The following is a 19,386-nucleotide window of genomic DNA, read 5'->3' on the forward strand; positions in this document are numbered from 1 at the left end:
GGATACTACAATGGCAGCCAAGCCACTGAGAGAGTATCTCAGTGCAATAACATCAGGAGACTCATATGGATACAGTGGAAAAACCCAGGCAGAAAAAAGCAGTGGAATTAAACTAGATGATGTCTAGCCATCGAGGGCATGACTCCCTAGATCACTAACAAACACTCATCAGAGTAGATGCTTGCAGATTTAATCACTGCTATATGCACCATCCCCATCTGCAAGTAGAGGAACTCCCACCCTCCATGTAGAGGAAGGCTGGAGGCCAAAATCGAGGAAGCACAGAAGGATGTACAGAAGTATAGAAGGGTGCCATGAGAGACAGGGTCTGGATGCACAGCAAGATGCCCATAACTGAAACTCTACAAACTGCCAAATAAAGGCTCTGGCCAAACAATTGGCCTGCTCCCCAAAGCTCCATCCAGGGTATACTCTTACCTGATGATCCTCTAATCGCCTGAGCCAAGGTAGTTTTGTCTTTCGGATGAACCAGTTTTTGTCTGAGCGTGTTGCTGGGTCTAGACAAAACTCCAAAACACAAACTTAACAATGTGGTGTACGCTGTACAGTGCAGCGAGGAATGCTCAGACCTCTACATTGGAGAGACCAAACAGCCACTTCACAAGCGCATGGCACAACATAGAAGAGCCACCTCCACAGGACAAGACTCAGCAGTCCATCTGCATCTTAAGGATAAAGGACACTCTTTCGAGGATGCCAATGTTCACATTTTGGACAGAGAGGACAGATGGTTTGAAAGAGGAGTGAAAGAAGCCACTCACATCCTGGGCCATCTGACCTCAGGAATTCGCATGATAAGGTGGGGCCAGGTCTCACAATGAGCTCACCCGAAACTCTGGCTGATTGGGACCCACACCCAGTTTCACACCTTGGCTCAGGCGATTAGAGGATCATCAGGGGGTCCTTTTGTCCCTCTGTGGGGGGAAACTCCCACTAGGTTTATATCTGGGACTCTCCACCATTTGACCTTAGAACTGAAGAAGCTTCTCGGATGAGAGGTGAAACGTCTTCAAGCAACTTAAAGAAGTCCAGACGCTTTTCTTTGCAAGCTCCTTTGACAACAAACCATAGCAATCTCCCAGAAAAAGAGCCAATCAGCATTAGAAAGGCAACAGTGAGTCTCTGAAATAAAATACTGAAGTGTGTAATGAATATAGTACCAGTACATTTGGTAACCCTGAAGCTAAGACCTTCATCACTCTTCTTCTGCAAGGCTGCCTGGCCTCTGGAGAATAGATGACTGAATGAGATAGTACAGCTAAGATCTCAGTGGTTTACCTGGTCTATGATAATAAGCATGAACCTTCATGGGCCATTGATTTCAGGACCCCTTAGAATCCACCCAGAAATAAGGATGTTAATTTGTGTCAGAAACAGAAGTTTCTTTGGGGAAAGCACATTTTAAAAGAGAAGAAGAGGCAACACATCTTCCTGAAAGACAGCAAAAGAGAGAGTCTTCCATCTGTAGATCAATTCTTATTGTATGTTATGTGTCAGTGTTGCTCCAGATCCATAAATTTCTGTTTTATAACTCTTGACTCATCCCTCCTGTGTAGACCATATCGTATTATTTAATTAGTATACATGAATTTTTTCTTTGTTCTCCCACCAGAGCTGTCCATCATGTGTGCGTTGCTTGTCAAGTCAAGTGCAAAAGGGAAATTAGGAAGGTGTCTCTTTTTCTCCAGTTGTAATTTTTCTGTATGCATTTGTGTTTTATTATGTTGAACAGGATGCATTCTAAAGGAAACACTCTAAAGTCTGCTATTTTGCTTTTCTTCTGCAGGTACAATGTGGATACTAGGAGCTCCAATCTTTCCAAACATGTAAGCAGCTTAATATGTCCAATGACCACAGGTCCACTGGCATGAAGCCCAGAAAAAAATTGAGTTAACCTTATTTAAAAACAAAAAAATTTAATCAAGTTTTATTTCAGTGGGTTTCACAAAAGTGGTTTTGCTTATTGTAGTTTGGGTGGTAGTACTAAAAAATTGTCTCAATTGGTTTTTGTTATTATGATGAAGTGTGACATTTGTCAGACTGTAAGAACAGGTAAAATAGTACATCACAATACAAACATTGGACACCTCTCAACATACATGTCTTGTTGTGTACTAACTTGTTGTCTACTTTGCATTAAAAATGTTATATTGATATTGATTGAAACCCATCTTATAAAAAACAAAACTCTTCCTCATCACGCGTCAGATTCAGTTGTGGAGCTGTCATCAATAGCCAGGAAATGGAGCCCTCTATTTTTTCGCAGGTTGACAGATGTGAACAAGCAGGCCTCTCTGTAGACTATACTGTTTACAGATGACACTATGATTTGTAGTTAGCATTGGGAGTAGGTAGAAGAGAACCTGGAGATGTGTTATTATGCTCTATTGAGAAGTGGAATGAAAGTCAATAGAAGCAAGAAAGAACACATGTGTAAATAACAGGGAGACACATGTAACAGTGAAGATGCAAGGAGTAGAGGATGTGAAGGTAGCAGACAAGATTAGAAATAATACATCAGAGGGACAGCTCAGGCTAAGTGGTTTTTAGAGGCAAGGTTTTGGTGAATATAGGGGGCAGAAGATGTTGAAGATGGGACTGCCATGCAGAAAGATAGGAGGAAGACCACAGAACAGAAGGCAGACATGCAGAGGGTTGGTGTGCCTGTGATCTAGGTACTAATCTGATGCTGAATAGCTGCCTATATGTCAGACATGTAGCAACTGACTGGCACCTTGTCCAGGGTACATGCTACCACTGTCAGTGTGGTCCGGCTCCACTCCAGCTGTAATTTTACCTGAATTCAACATCAAACAAAATTTAGTACAGTATCTACTAAAGTATCTACAGAAAGCATAAATCAAAACATTATTTTTTAATTTGCACCCTACCGTAATGATTCATAAAAGCATTACTTTAAGCTCAGTGCACTGCAGCTCTGACTAGTCTTCATCTTTCTTAAATTTGGAAGAAAAATTAATTTATTTGTGAACTTGAGGTCTTTTCATTGTGTCTTTCCAGCTTCTCTAACATGTGTCTGCCTTTCCTTACTGCCTCCCCTCCTGGATAAGCAGAAGGTAAGCTATCATTATGTCCTGTACTCCCTGCTTACTGCACCATTTCTTTAAGTGATGTGGACCCTAGCTCAAACCCTAATCCTAAAACATTTTTTGGAGAAAAGCAAAAAGAACCCAAATCTATAAAAATAATAATTTGATTTATCTCAGAATTATTTTTTGCCAAAAATGGGATTAGAAAACGAAGACTACAATGAAATCTTCTGATAGTATAGCGTTAACCTTAGGGTTAGAGTCATGTCTGACGATGAGTCACAGGGTCAGACACATCGCCAAGGTCTAAGCAATGTGTTAAGCATACAGCAAACTGACCTTTCGGTGTGTTTCTGTAACTGCATCGCTAATTCCAACAGAAATGAATGAAGCCGCACTGAGATTACAGAGATTACAAATGTAATCTGAAAATCCTGTAAGAGAATGTTTTTATGACAGCTATGGTGTATTATTTTAACTACAAAAAAATGTTGCTTAAAGCAGAACAATTTAATTACCAAAGCTCAATTCAATGAAGTATAAAATATGGACAAAATGCAAAGCAATTAGACAGTTTCAGTAACTAGGCGCTAACTAGCTGCTGTGTTAGTCCTAAGCAGTCTGCTGTAATCAATCAACGTCTAGACATCTCATTACTATTGCATCTTCAATTAATGTTTACAAAAGAATTTCCAATTACTTCTTTATTTTAAATCCAAGTAACCCAAATTGAAATCATATATAACATGGTAGCTGTAACTCTGTTAACCTATCAACAGCCACATTTTAGAAATTAGCCAACGTGCAGCACACAGTGACTGAGTGCAATGAATTCACTATGATGATTTCCCTACTCTGTAAAGGACTTCCTGGGTCAGATGTTCTGCACGTTAGGTGAGATCATTGGTTCACCTGGCGGCAGGCTGGAAAGGACTCTTTCGTAAGTACAACATACACACAGCGTCACCCATACAGTAGTTGTCTTTGAAGCTGGTTTAGGACACTATCCTTAATGTCAACATCTTGTTTAGTCCTATTTACAAGTGCAGAAAATCTTTGGTATTGCAGCCTGATTAACAAATACAAACAGTTCAGAGGTGACATCTCAGCCATAAGCATTTCAAACATTTAACTGGGTTGAGATCTGAGATCTGACTTTGACCGTGCCACTACAACCCTGTGATTATTTTTGTTTTCAGTCATTGTGTTGTAGATTTTCTGGTGTGCTTGTGGTCATTGTGCTGTTGTATGACCCACCTTGGAAAGCTTTATCAATCAGACAGATGGCCTCACCTTTGACTGGAATACTCTAGTGTGTAGGGGAGTTAATGGTCGAGGGGTGGCTGTGGCTCAGGTGGCAGATCAACTACTGATTGGAAGGATGGTGGTTCGATCCGTGGCTTCCCCAGTCTGCATGTCAAATATCCTTGGGCAAGATACTAACCCCAAGTTAGTGGGGTTAGTATCAAATGTTACAAATGTTTGGTTTTTTGGTTGTTGTTTTTTGTTGCATGGTTTGAATGGAATACGCCTCCTACAAATATTGTGCCATTGTGTTAACACACACCTGAATACTCCAGAAGACTGCCTAAACAGGTTTTAGAGGCCAAACTTGCTGATGATCAAGTTTTAATCAAGTACTTGGTTTTATTTAATTAAGGACTTAAGGACAGATAAAATGCTAACTATATGTTTGTCTAAAGGTGTTGCATTATGGCACAACAGTTAGTACTGGTAAAAGAATACATACAACTGTAATGCACTTTGGGTGAAATTGAGAGGGTGACCTGTCTACCTTTGATGGATCCATCGTCACCTCAGTTCAGGACGGCACATCTGATGAAGCTGCAGTTAGTGCTCTCCAACTTTGGAGAGAGCAGAAAAGCAAGTGGAGCGTTTGCCCGAGGCTGAGAACGTAAAACAAGATGAGGTTCCTATTTCACCTAGCGTCTTGTTTATGTGCTTTTAGAGCCTGTGGCCTTCCATATGTTCTGCCTGTAATTAGATGGTCACCACAACCAACTGAGTAGCAAACTGTGGTCAGGTTCAAACCATGATGGTAAAAAGAGGTCATTTGCTTTATTGCACATATGAATGAAGTGAAATTAAAACTTAAATGATGCAGTATGTCATGTGTCTTGTAGAGATATACAATTAGTTAAAAAAAAGAAGCTACCACTAAATGAAAATTGTGTTGATTGTGCGCCACACTGCAGTTCCTCTTTGTTGAAGCCTGAAGGAGCATTTCCTAGTTCAGGCAGCTTGTCAATGAGTGGAGGAAAGGCTCTGATACCCTTGGATTCCAGTGCAGTGTTATAGAAACTTGGGCGTCATTGTGTGTGTAGAACTGCTGGCCTGGTCCTATCAACTGAAGCCTTATAAGGGACGTGGGTTGTGTTCTTAAGAGTCAAAGTGTGCAGAGAGATTATTGATTACAGGAAGCTACAACATGGATTGAAGTCCCACTCACTTGGTAAAAAGCCACATATGTATGAAGGCAACAGAAATATGTGATGAACACTGATGTTCATGGTCTAGATAAATGCCAGCACAGTAACATTTCAAATTTAGTGACAGTCTGACATTTACTGAATGTAATGATACGACTGAGAAATTTAATCTTTGTGCATTTCAGTTAGTCTGGCTTAGCAAAAAACCTGGGTGAAATAGTAGGGGTGGGTAAATCAACCTTCCAATAACTCTACAATGTGTTATTTAATTGCCATATATTTTAACTAGTAACCCTCAAGTCCATGCATGTCTTATGATAAGAAAGTCTTAAGTCAAGATTTATAAGTTCCAGCGACGTCAAAATCCAAAGGATTCATGTTTTAATTCCTAAACTTCTGCCAAGTTCAGAACATGTAATTCTTTGCAATATCAGTAGTGAATATTCTTCAAACTAAAAATGGTTTTGTACTAAGTGACAAAATAATTCCTCACAAGTGAAACATTTGTAGTCACCACAGAGCAGATAGCTTAAACTTTGATTTGACACACACACACACACACCAACGCACACATAGAGTCAAAACAGAAAACACAGTTTATATCATACATTGTGATGGACCAAGCAGTAAAGGACAGTCAGACACAGGCTAAAGTAGAAAAAACAAGAGCTTGGGCTCATAAAAGAGGTCAACGTAACAGAACGCTACTCAGAAAAATGGCAACACTACCTCAAGCAACCTGACCTACCAAAATGAGACCAAGAGGAAACTTAAATAGTGGCTGATCAACCCACAAAGACACAAAAAGGGGTAGAACACACAAAAACCTAACAAAAACTAACATAGCAAATCCCATTCCCCCCCATGATCCAGAGTTGTGGTATGACCCAATTTGCAGGTCTCCACATAGGCTTGCCCCGCCCCCTTTTACACCTCTTAGGGACTTGAGCAGCTTTTACTAAGGTAACCAGAAAACAAATACAAAGATTAAACTAAAATGTGGGCACTTATGTTAGAATACATTATTGTGTATGAGATGGTAAAAATAAAGAAATTATAAACTAACACAAATTCTTTATTAATCTGTAAATTCAATCCTATATTTAAAGACAGCACAATACAAGTGTAGTGTAATAAATAAGTCTCTATTGTAGCCCTGTGATGTTTGGCAGATGTTACCCAATATGTGTGGCTGTAACTGCAGCCATCACATGCATTTTGACACGTAGCCTATAGGAGAAGCATGATGACGTAAGAGTTTTCACTTCAAAGTGAAGATACAGACAGGATTGTATTAGAATAATACTTGTTCTTTTAATAACAGATGTGTTTCCAAGGCAACTGTGAGCACGGAGTCTACTTTATGCTCCCTACTGCTGAAAAATCCAGTTGGTGAGCCATTTTCTTCATATTGGCCCATTCTCCTCTGATAAAGATGACATCAGAGCCATGGCGAGGATCTATTTTGAGATAATGGGTGGGGAGAGGAAGAGAGCCCTGTGGCATTTAACGTGTCAGATGAGAAAATTATTAGGGAAACCCACCTTGTGCATCAAGTCACGATGCACACTTCTTTGTTTAACCAGGCTAAGTGCTTGCAGGCAGACACATTTTTGCATATGCAATAGCAATCACCCACCTGCTGAACTAAGTTCATTTGCCTCCTGTGCTTTTGCTAATGCACTCCACAGTCAAATGCTGGATTAAGTTGTGTGGGTGGAGGGACACTTGACACATGACCAAGGAACAAGCTTATTAGAGGTGCGTAGGCAGTATTTATTTTACCTATTTAACTATTTACAGGTCAGAGGTCAAATAAATGTTAGTCTTGGATGTCTAACAATCCTGATGCGTCAACTGAGTGAGACCTACTAAGCATTATGCAAATGAAATAAACTATAGCAACCATGAGTAAATGAACAAACATATATTCTCTCTCAAAGGAGCAAAAACACTTTCATGGCATCGTGCTTGTTATGGGAGAAATCGGGCATGGGAGGGCTGAAGATGGATGTTAACTTACTGCCTCTGAGAGTGTTTACTGATGCTGTGAAGTGCAACCCTGGCGCTCTCTCTGACCTCACGCCACACTATTTATATTATTATGCTATCAACAACCCGCGTGTTGTACTAGACGAGATCCGAAGGCCTACAAAAGTTTGGATGCTTATCCAAATTTTTGTAGGCTAAGATGGGTAACAACCCTCAGTCACTGGACTCTGCCTGGAGCTGCAGTCACTTGAACAAGTCAACCACGGTCACTGGTCACTGCTAAGGTATTTACCCAATGTTTATTAATTGTTCATATTGCCACGTCTCTGTGTATTACCCCTTACACTGTCAATGTGTCAACACAGCTCATTTGTGATGGATGATGATGATACTGTGTTGAGTTGAGGATATCCTTAATTTTCGGTCACTAAATGCTGCTGTTTTTGCCTGTTAGCTGTTGTTAGCTGTTGTTCGCTGTTGTTTATCATCTTCCAAATTGAGTTGATTGATTCAGCTGCCCGTCACTAGCAGATCAACTGCCCATTTGCGCATGTGCGAAGGTAACTTTACATAGACAAACTGACCGAAATGCATTGACAGAAACATTTCAGGGATTTTGAGTCATTCTGCACTCCAAATGCGTTAAAAGTGTTAAATTTTTTGTATCGAGTTAATCGTGATGACGGCTTAATCTGTGTTAACGCGTTCATTTTGACAGCACTACTTTTTACTTTTAGCCTGGCTAATTATCCTCCAGGGCCTCATTATAATTTAAAATTAATTTGAACATGGGAAGCAGCAAGCAGTGCCTTTGCCTGTGGTTAGTATTTACAGCACAGTGAGTATGAATCACTTCTTTGGTCACAGAAGTGAATAAGTGAATTGTGGAGCAGATTTTCAGGCTGTCAAAATCATAATTGATTTGCTCTCTGTCCTCCTGAGCTATGGGATCTGACTTTGCAGATATATTTTGACACATTGCTTCTCGCTTGATTCCACATTGGACTTCACATGCCTTTTTGGCAAAGCTAGGCCATTAATCTCAGCTAAACCAAACAGCTCAGACACTGCTGCATACTCATCTGAGATCTGACAAAAGTACTATCAGCTGGCACACTTTATTAACTTTCTTGCTTAATGAGGCATCTGCCTCTCCGATGTAAATCTTTTTCTATTGGTCCGTCTGATTAAATATTAAAAAGTCATATGTAGAAGGACGCTTGATGTTTCTCCCATCCAGTGTGGCACTGGCAGATCAGTCCCTATAACTCATTCTTGTAACAGACTTGTTATTTCATTCCATGGGACTACTCTTTTTGGCCCACCCAATACTTAAATATTAGTTCTGTTCATCTGACAAGAACCAGATGATCCCCATCTCTCTGAAAGCTTCAGATTTAAACCTGAAAGTAACATCGAAGCCCGTGGTTTTGCCGTTGATAGGTTGCATGAGTTTTGATAGAGGAGGACTGATTGTTGTTTTGATCTGATTGTCACCTGCGTGTCCTTCTACTGTCTGAGTTGTATTTATTGTGAGGTGTTCAGTGATGAGGTTGCCATGGAAAGTTGTACTGAGCCCCTGTGTGGGAGACTCTGACTGCTGCTAGGCTCTCAGCCAGACAAGTATCACAGCACCATGAAAGGAAGCCCTAAATTAAGTCCTTGGGGAGTCTTTGGAGAAAAAGATATTTTCAGGCTGTTTTCACGCACACAAACTCTGGAAATTCTTGAAAGAATCAGGACCAGACACTGTCAAAATGTTGACCTTTCAGACTTGTTGCACTCAAATGGAGATTTGTCAGATGCATTTTCACTACTGGAAATATACCAGTTTGTTTGGGATGCCTGGGTACAGTGCAGAACACTGCCTCACTCTGTCTGTGAAGTGTCTAAAAGTTTTAAATACAGCTGGACTTGAAAAGTCAGAACTATTCAAGGTAGCATTGTATTTGTGAAAACTGCTTTGGTGGGAAATTTTAAGGGTGGCAGTAAACCTCAAGAGTTAAAGTGAAAGTACAAGTTTTCCACTTCTCCACCACAGTCTGCAACTTTGTGTTGGCTAGTGTTACGACCTGTCTAGGAGCCAGGTCATAACATGAATGGAGCACTCGCCCCCCCTTCCCCCCCAGATCCAACCAACCACAGGAAACAAATATCTGTTCATCGCAGTGTCATTTATTCACAACATAATGAAAAGGAAACAACAAAACAGGTTTCTTCCTGTTAAGAGGGAGTTTTTCCTTCCCACTGTCACCAAAGCGCTTGCTCACAGGGGATCATATGATTGCTGGGGTTTTCTTTGTTTTCTTTGTATTATTGTGGGGTCTTTACTGTACTGTATAAAATACCTTGTGGCAACTATTGTTGTGATTTGGCGCTATATATAACAAAATTGAACTGAAAAATTGAAGTGAAGAATCCACTGCTGCAGAACTGTTTTGAAAACAAAGATTGTAAATTGATTGTAAAGAGTACGTGCCTCTATACCTCTGACACTATGTTTAACCAGCAAGACCATCAAGTTGTTTCCAAACCAAAAGTGATGCCTTGACCAAAATGTACGCTCTCTCTTTGAGGTGCAGGGGAAAAATCTCTTACAGTAATGCCTGGAGAGAAGTGAAGAAGCTCTGCTCTGTGTCATAGTGCATTACATACGCTACACTCCAGAAAACCCTGAGCCTTTGCCAATTAGTTAAAACAACATAAATGACTCTGAGAACCAAGTTCTTCACATTGAAATCTGTTCCCCTTCCTTCAGGTAAAAGATACAGAACCATCAGGGCACATCCCAATATACTGAGGAGCAGCTAACCCCCCCTCCCAAAACACATACAGGAGGGCACTGACATGTGTTCTTCCTCATCTAATGATATAAAAAGCTTTGCAGTGGCTGTTTTCTCCTCCTCCTGTCCATGCTCACTCCATTTAAATAGCTCTGTACCCATCCATAGGTCACTGTACCACCATAAACGGTTCTCAAATCGACTTATTTTCTTCAAACATGCATAATTAAATCTCATCCAGTACAGAGGATGGAGTTACTTTCCACAAATAAATTAAATCCCAACAAACATCAATTTACAGCAGGAACAAGGTGCGCGCACACACGCACGCACGCACGCACGCACGCACGCACACACACACTGCCTTTGGCATTCTCAGCACCGTGAGAAATAAATGTGAGAAATGTGAGAAATAAATGATAGAACGATAGAATTGTTTTATTTTTCATTTGCATTGTTCAGCTTAGTCTCTGACTGGCTGAACAAATGTATTCTCTCTTCCTTTTTTCAGTCCTTTCATGTATAATGTGGTTAAAAATTAAATGATGCAGCACTGGACTAAAGCCATTCACAAAGCTATTACACTGACAGTCACAGTGAGTGACTGACTGTTAAATCACTTCAGAATACAACACAATGTGACTAAAAATGTCTGAGATGTTCTTTGCCCACAGGTATTTTTATTCGCCGCTTTGGGTTTGTTCCTTCTCTCTCAGCCTCCTCTCTTGCTAAGCATCCAGGAAGGTCACAGCCTCTTAAATTTCTACAAAGGCATTCCACATTTCTTGGCTCTGACAAGATTAAGATTTAGATGAAAACTGTGATTGGGTTCCAGAACTGCCCTCCTTCCTATCTCACTTCATTTGAGTGTTTTTCTTAGTCTCTCTGACCACTTGTTTTAATTAAACTATGAACCCTGTGTGCAATTATGATAAAATCATCACTGAAACAAAACAGCGAGGTGCTGTTCACTTGAGCTTCTGATAAAAGACTTTCCTACTATTCGGTAGTTGAAGCTGGATGTAATTCTGTACAATACGACTGATTGTGCTTGAGATTATACCTTCATCAGTAGGCACCTGTTAGGTATTACAGAGCAGGTGAACCTTTTGTCCTCACTGATGCACGTAGGAAGCGAAAGCTGGGCTGTGTAGTCGGACCCAACAGACAAGCATACAAAAACTACAAATGGCCCAAAAAGTTAATGCTGGTTCTGATGGATAGGTGTCAGAATAAAGTTTCAGTTTGTTGCATACACACGAGTTAGGGTGCCCATGCATCCCCTCTCTACTGCTGACACTTCCAACAATGATCATGTGAGCGTCATAACTGGACTGCATTGATGCCCAGATGCGTGTGTCACTTACCTGGCACACACCTGGCAACATGATACACTATGGAAAGAAGGCAAGTTGGTTGAGGCAATGTGATGCTTTGGGCAACGTTTTGCTGGGAAAAACCATTTGCCTCTTTCAGATACATAATGTTCTCTGCCCCAAAGCAAAAGATGGCTCAAGAATGGTTCGAGAAGCTGCTGCATGTTTGAAATCTTGACTTGACCTCCAAATCGCCCAGATCTGAATCAAATTAAGCACCTGTGGGATGTGTTGGACAAACAAGTCTGATCCATGGAGACCCTGCCTCACATCACCAGCAGCCACATACCACAGCACACCTTCAGTCTAGTGCGCACAAATCTTCTTTAAGTTATTAAAAAGGATCCTGTACAACAAAATCCTGCTCATTTCATACTGAGAAGAAACAGTTTAATGAATTCATTAAAAGCTCACCATTACCATGTCATTCATGGCCATGAAGAGTGGATATAAACTTCTGACCTCACCTGTAAAACAGGTACTAGGAGTCTTCAGTCAGTATTCCCCCATTACATCATGTGATCAACATCACACATGTGTGTGACCACTTACAGTTGTTGATCAAGTAGAAGTACCGTGATGTAAAAGGGCTCCGCCAACAGGTCTGGGATAAGTCAGCCTCCATTGTGAAAGCTCCAGCTGATTATCCTGTGAAACACACGACTTTGGACCTTGACCTTGGCTGAAAATAATTTGCATTCTATTAACGCCGTTTATGCCGTTTAGACATTCACACGTGCCTTGTTTTTTGAAGCCACAAATAAAAAACCTTCCCACATATATAACCCCAACATGAGATACAACTATGCAGGAAAGAAGAAAAAGTATATTCAGTGTGAGTGACATCCAGCCAGCCTGTTACTGAGCCTAAATAAAATATGCTGATCACCTGCAGGGTAAATATAGCAGAGCCATTTAAAAACCTCGCACCAAAACCTCTCAAGATCCCTCCCCTCACTGACACCACCCAGACCATGACCCACTGGTAAAACTGGATCACGTTTATTTGCCAGCATTTCCTCACAGCACGGGTGAGACGAGGAGACAGTGGGTGGCGTACTATGGCATCTCCAGCTAATTATCTATTTGGACAAGGATCAAACCCTCCACTGTGGAAATTATGTCCATGTTATGTTTATGCATGTCTGAGCATTATACATACCAAAAAGTCTGCTTACTGACTGGAAAGAGGCCAGAAGGAAAGGGCTCTAACAGAAGCACTGACAAGCACTGGGTGCAATGTGATTCACATGTTACTGTAGTCATGTTGTATTTTTCAGTTGTGGACAAACGTAACACATTATTGTACTAAATTCAGTAATTACACTACAGTTGCAGTTATGTAGTTTCTTCTGTTACAAAGGTTCACGGCTCTGACAAATTAACATTTAGATGAAAACTGTGATTGGGTTCCAAAACTGCCCTGCTTCCTGTCTCACTTCATTTGAGTGTTTTTCTTAGTCTCTCTGACCACTTGTTTTGGCCCTGTTAATTAAACCATGAACCCTGTGTGCAATTATAATAAAATCTGAGATACATCACTGAAACAAAACAACGTGGTGCTATTATTGTACGATCAATATAAAGCGCCTTGAGGCGACTGTTGTTGTGTTCTATATAAATAAAATTGAATTGTTCACTTGAGCTTCTGAATTCATTAACTTCCGCTAATCTCAGTTTGTGTCCCAGAAGGAGGAAAATGGTGGAGTGACGTTAAAGTTGAGTGCTTGTTAAAAACAGTCGAGGATCCCCAAACTTGCTTTATGTCATCCCTTTGTCCTCATGCAAAACTAAAATATGTGTGTTTTAATAATCCTTATGTTTCATTGTTTGTCATTTATTATTTAAGTCAAAAGGGGGATGTCATGGTCCTTGGGTCTTGTGCCTAAGTTTTGAGTTTTGAAAAGTAACATGGCAGGGGTTCCCCTTTTATGTTACTTCCTGTTTGATTTTGGGAGTTGTTTTCTTCTGTGTCTTGTTCCTGGCTTTAATATCACAGGCATCCAGTCACCATCACCACCACTCTCATGCCCAACCTCATGAAAGACACTGTCTCCATTACTTGCCTTCAGAGGGTTTTTGGCTCCTTCACCTTTGCTGTCCCCCTGCTTGGTCACCACAGGGACTCCACCTCCTATGGCTTAGGGATGCAAAGTTGTATCTGAAAAAAACAAGACTTCTTAACCAATGTCTGCTGGATAAACTAAAGTGGAGATGTTTGCATATAGATTATATGTTTGGTAAAAACACAGCACAGCACAAACACTGTAGACCTACAGTCAAGGACAATAATGGAAGGCTGATGATTTGACCTCCTCTGCATACTGAAGTATTCTAAAGTCAAATTTGAGCCCATCTGTTTGATAGCTAAAGCTTGGCCAAAAGTGAGCCATGCAACAGCATAATGACCCCAAGCACGCCTCTAAGAGAGTGGCCCAATCAAAGTCCAGACACCAACCGATCTGAAATCCTTTGGGAGGAACTTACGAAAGTGTTACATAATTTAATGCCACAAATCTCAATAAACTAAAGAAGAGTGGGCTGAGATTCCTCCACAATGATGAATCAGAACACTTTATTAATCCCTAAGGAAATTATGTGGGTTACAGTTGCTCCAATACAGTAACAGAAACAGATTAGACTATTTAAAAATACAATATGTTACAGATTTACAGATTTAAGAAATAGCACAATACATTCAAATCACTCAATAATAAATATCAAGGATCGACAGAGTTGATAGAATTTTGACAGCAACATTACTGAGTAGAAAAGAGTGTGTAAAAAGGGTGTAACTATTGCAGTGTTCACTGGAGGAGTTGTACAGGGAGATGGCCACGGGCAGAAATTTGTCGTTCAGTGGTGCTTTTTGGTAATCTCAGTCTCTCACTGAACGTGCTCCTATGGCTAGCCAGCATGTCATGGAGTGGGTGGGAGGTATTAGCCAACATTGTCTTTATCTTGGACAACAGCTCCCTCTCAGACACCACCTTAAGGGTTACTGGCCTTACAGATCAGTTCATTGAGTCTGTTGGCATCTGCGACCCTCAACCTGCGCCCCCAGCATGCAACAGCATAGAGGATAGCACTGGCCACAGCAGGCTCATGGAAAATCCTGAGCATTGTCCGACAGATGTTGAAGGACCTCAGAAAATAGCCTTTCCTGTAAAGTGCAGCTGTGTTTTTAACCCAGTCCAGTTTATTATTGTTGGGTCTAAACTCAGACCCCGCTGTATCCAAGACTTATTCCCATGAAAGAAAAGCAAGGCAACAGTGTTCGATCGATTTCTTGCGCAAGGGAGGCCTCTCGTCTGTGACCAGCACGTTGAAATGACCACACTGGTGGCCTCCTCTCGCCGCCTTTTATTGACAAACTTCAAACAATAGTTTACAAAACACCTCCCCTTGCAACCCCCCTTTGGTTACAAAGACAAGGCACTGTATGTAAATGTATACACTGAGTGTGTGTGTGTGAGAATGTGTGTGTGTTATGTGAGAATGTGTGTGTGTGTGTGTTGGTCAAAGGGTCATAAAACCTAAAAGCAGGAACAACATCCTTGGTCATAAAGAGGGTAGTCTTCCCCCACACCCAATGTATGGTTTACCAAAGATAACACAGTGAAACCATACAAAGGGTAGGAAGCTCTACCAAACATCAAACAGATCTTCAAGTTAGGATGTATCTACAATAAAACCTCCCCCAGCACAGAGTGGCTGGAGAGGTGGTCAGGATCAAAGGAATGGCTTTGATCCTACTGCTTAAACTAAGACTATACAAATTTAAGAAACACAATGGCGACATTCAACAATTAGACTTAACATTTCCCTCCTTTTTGTCATTGTATACTTAAATTTCAACTTATGCACCCTTTGTTTGACAGTGTCAGTGTAGATTTCATTCATGCACAGTAAACTACATCCTATACATAAGCAAATCAGTATCAACAGTTCAAAAACAGGAATTAATATTTTCAAAAGAAGATGCCACCAAGGACCAGACGGTAACCAAGCTATCCAGCCTTGTGGCGGATCTACTCCTGTCGTGCAATTCATTATGTATTTCTTCAAGTACACAACTGAATGTCAAAGGTCAAACAAGAAGAATCATCATTCTCAAAAATCATATGTCTCTACAATCCAACTGTATACAGACATAGGTATTTAAACGCATCAGTTGACTTTATTGTTTGTCCATATGGCTCTCAGCTAACTTCAAAGCTGCAGCCTGGTCAACACCCTTCTTTATGACTCCTATCAACCCCCCAAATCTTTTCACTGTAGGCATCCTGTGGGGGTTAGAGTCAACTGGTGAATTATCTGCATTTACAACTCTTCTCCTGTCCTGTTGTCACCACAGAAAAAGCTTTGTAAAGGAAATTGGATCAAGCTGTTTTGATCTTCTTGGCTCAAAACCTCAAGTGTTCATGATGTAAATGTAGACAAAAGGCTTCTCTGTTTACATCCTTCTTGCAAAAGACAAAAGAATAAGTGATGTTGCCATGTTCCATGGTTAATCTCCAACTTGGGCTAATCCATTGTCCTTCGTACACATAGGCAATTGGCCTGTTTCCAGTTCGTTTAACTGTATAATGTCCTGCAACAAGTCATATTCTTTGAGTCAGACGAGCAGGTCTGTCTCACCAGAGCAGTTCACCTTCCCAGCTACTGGTGAATCAACCTTCCATTCAGGTTCAGAGCAGTTGAAAAGTTGGCAGTGTTCCTGGATGTGTTGCTAAAGCAACCAAACAAACTGTCTCGCTCCAAGTGATGCTATCCGGTTGTGTTCTTAAACTGCCACCAGTAGTTGGTTGAAAACCCATGCGGGTACTGGGTGTGATTTGCTCTGTCCCAATGCGCTCCTGTCATCCCACTCAGGGTCCACAGGCACAAGAAGATGCACAGCACATTCCCAGCCATTCTGATGAGTACCTGTGGCTCAGTTGGTTTCTTCACCGGATTGAGACGAGGGGCCCTGGAGGCTTTCCCCCCCCTTTGTTCCCGGTCTTCCTGCCACTTACTCCGAGCTGGCCTGGATGTGTGTCACCTTCTTGCAGTGCGCTTGATATATCCAAGTGTTCCTTCCGGCAATCTTCACTGCTGTGGTCGTCGTCAGCAGCATCCGATATGGACCTTCCCACCATGGACTGGACCAGCACTTCCTCTCCATGGCCTTATCATCATCCAATCTCCAGACTTCAGGCTCTGCTCCTGCGAAGAAACAGAATCATCTGGCAGATCATTTATTCTCATGACTACTTTACTTTTAAACATTTTCAAGCATCTAATCTGCTAATATGCTCTCTCTTCTGCTTTTCTATCATCACTACAGAAGACTGGAACTCTAACTCTAACTCTAAATCCTCTAACATGTGTAATCTCAAAGAGTCAGACCATTCTCTGTTGGAGTAATCCTCGTGTACTTATTCTATACAGTCTAACCATGTCCTGCCTGTCTTCCTAAATCCTAACTTTACTGTTCCATTAGTTCTCTCTGCAAAAAAGTTTTTTTTTTAAAGTATTTAATAATCCTAGAGTGAGTATAACGACTGCTCATCTCCCTCCTGTTTGAGACATGGTATAGCCAATGGCCCAAAATAGCAGCAGTCTTATACAAATTATTAGGCAGTACTGGTTTATCACACAGATAAAAAATCATCCTGCAAGCTTGCTCCCTCTGTAAGTCACAACTATTGTCCTGCAGTAGGTGAGTGGCCCTATATGTCTGCTGATGCTGTACTGATAAAAGGTTAACACCATGTTTAACTAAAGCTGCCTCTTTTGCGATCTTATCTGCAAAAACTTTCCCTAATGCAACCGGATCTTTCCCTCACATGTGTGCTGCACATTTACAAACGGCAATTCCACTGGTTAATAACGCTGCCTCCAGCAGATTTTGCAAGAGTTTGGTGTGTTCTGCAGGATTCCCTGTAGAGGTTGTCACCCCTCGTCTCACTCACTGCACTACAAAGAAATGTACAGTAGCAAATGTATACTGCCTATCAGTGTATATTGTCTCTCTACAGCTTTACACGCTTCCGTTAAAGCTAGCATCTCTGCTGCTCAAGCAAACATGAAACATGCTAGTTGTCCTACATAGATAACTCTCTCTCACTGTCTGCTACAGTAAAACGTGTTCTAGTCTGTCCCTCTGCTGTTGTAAAACTCAAATCATCAACAAACCAAACCTTTCCCTCAACGAGTGGCACATCTATTAAGTCATCCCTCAGCTTACACGTCTTCTCCTCGCGCTCTCTACACTCATGAGAAGTGCCCTCCTCCGTTGGCAAAAAGGGTTGGACAGATTCAGAATTCTGCACCACTTTATGGTAATATGTGTGGTTGTGAGAGTAACAGTAACATTAAAGACAAGTGTCTTGTAGGTGACAGAAATGTAAGTTTAGTCTGCAGTAGTAGACATCTACCTCGTGTGGAACTAACAATTGCAAAAGGTGAAATAAACTATTGAAACATTGTACAGCTTAAGCTGCTGCACATACTGGTCTCACGCATGGAGGTAAAGCACGAGCAACTAGAGCTAATCTTTTAGGATAGTAAGTTACTGGCTTCACTTGTGGAAAAAGTGCTGTTAGTTATTTTACAGTCACCTGGCATTTGTGCTGTTCACAGAACCACAAGTCCATCGCTGGACCTCCTCTGCACTGTCACTTTTTGGAGCTTGGCACGCTCCCTCAGGTTCCATTTTGTGGGCGATCCTCTCAGTCACTCCTTCTCATCATGGCATCTCACGACATCTACAAATTGAAAAAATGACACTCCTCTCGCCACACGGCTTTCGCCATGTGTCAACTCCCCAATGAGACATGTACAAGAGTGTTGCACAGTCTCCCTAAAACAATCTCCAGGGTTTGTCCCTTGGAGCAGCTTCACTCCAAGCTGTAACCCTGTGTAAAACATTAATCAGCACTTAAATGTTCAGCTTGTTTAGCTCCCAGCTCCTGTATCACAGAAGACAAAGTCTTAAATTTAAAACAACTTCACATTCGCAACCAACTGTAGATCATAAGAGTAATAAAGTATTCAGCATCACAGAGACAAGTATCATTGCAGGTTTATTCTAAACTCATTAAACTCCTACGTTTTCCCATAATTTATTCCAAATTATTTAACATCTCAATGTTATTCCACATTGTAATCAGTGAACTTCACTTATAGGCCATCAAAGCCTCATCTGAACATGGATGCACCACTTGCATAGGTTTAATACTTGTAAATAAACAGCTAATCACACAAATCACTGCAACAATAATAGTAAACATTGTTTAATGTTACTTCTGGACCCCACCTCTTGACGCATGGACACTTCTCATGCGTCAACTCACCAAACCTGGATCCCTGTCTTAAAAACTGGCTCCACCAGGAGCCTGCATACTCACCATCATGGCCTGGAAAACAAGATCTGGAAGTAAAATCAAACTTCACACTTATAAACAAGTATATCACAAGGGTAACAAGCATTCAGCATCAGCAAGACAAGTGTCATGTGCAGGTTTTCTCAAATCATTAAATCACTATTGTTACCATAATTCGCCTCAAACATGGATCATCCCATGTGCTCAGTTAACATTAATGTAATCGGTGACTTCCCTTAAGCAAAGTCACTCCACTCATATATTATTATGGGTCCAAAAGTGGCCAGCAAATGAGCCCATAATAAACTATTCCATAAATATCGTAATCTCTTATTTGTTTTACT

General features: G+C 41.1%; 2 protein-coding genes across 2 annotated transcripts in view; one reads left to right on the plus strand and one right to left on the minus strand.

Annotated features, from left to right (window-relative positions):
- LOC308401934 (uncharacterized protein) overlaps window positions 1-19,386 on the minus strand; it is a 565,304-nt gene that overhangs the window by 391,845 nt on the left and 154,073 nt on the right. The gene's annotated exons all lie outside the window — the stretch shown is intronic.
- LOC308403240 (copine-9-like) overlaps window positions 1-19,386 on the plus strand; it is a 204,516-nt gene that overhangs the window by 73,975 nt on the left and 111,155 nt on the right. Inside the window, exons 5-6 of the mRNA XM_080892508.1 lie at window positions 1,808-1,847; window positions 3,935-4,011. Coding sequence (XP_080748634.1) covers window positions 1,808-1,847; window positions 3,935-4,011 — 117 coding nt within the window. The remainder of the gene's footprint in view (window positions 1-1,807; window positions 1,848-3,934; window positions 4,012-19,386) is intronic.

The sequence above is a fragment of the Rhamphochromis sp. 'chilingali' genome, assembly GCF_963969265.1.
Source record: "Rhamphochromis sp. 'chilingali' genome assembly, chromosome: 9".
NCBI classification, from domain to species: Eukaryota; Metazoa; Chordata; class Actinopteri; order Cichliformes; family Cichlidae; genus Rhamphochromis; species Rhamphochromis sp. 'chilingali'.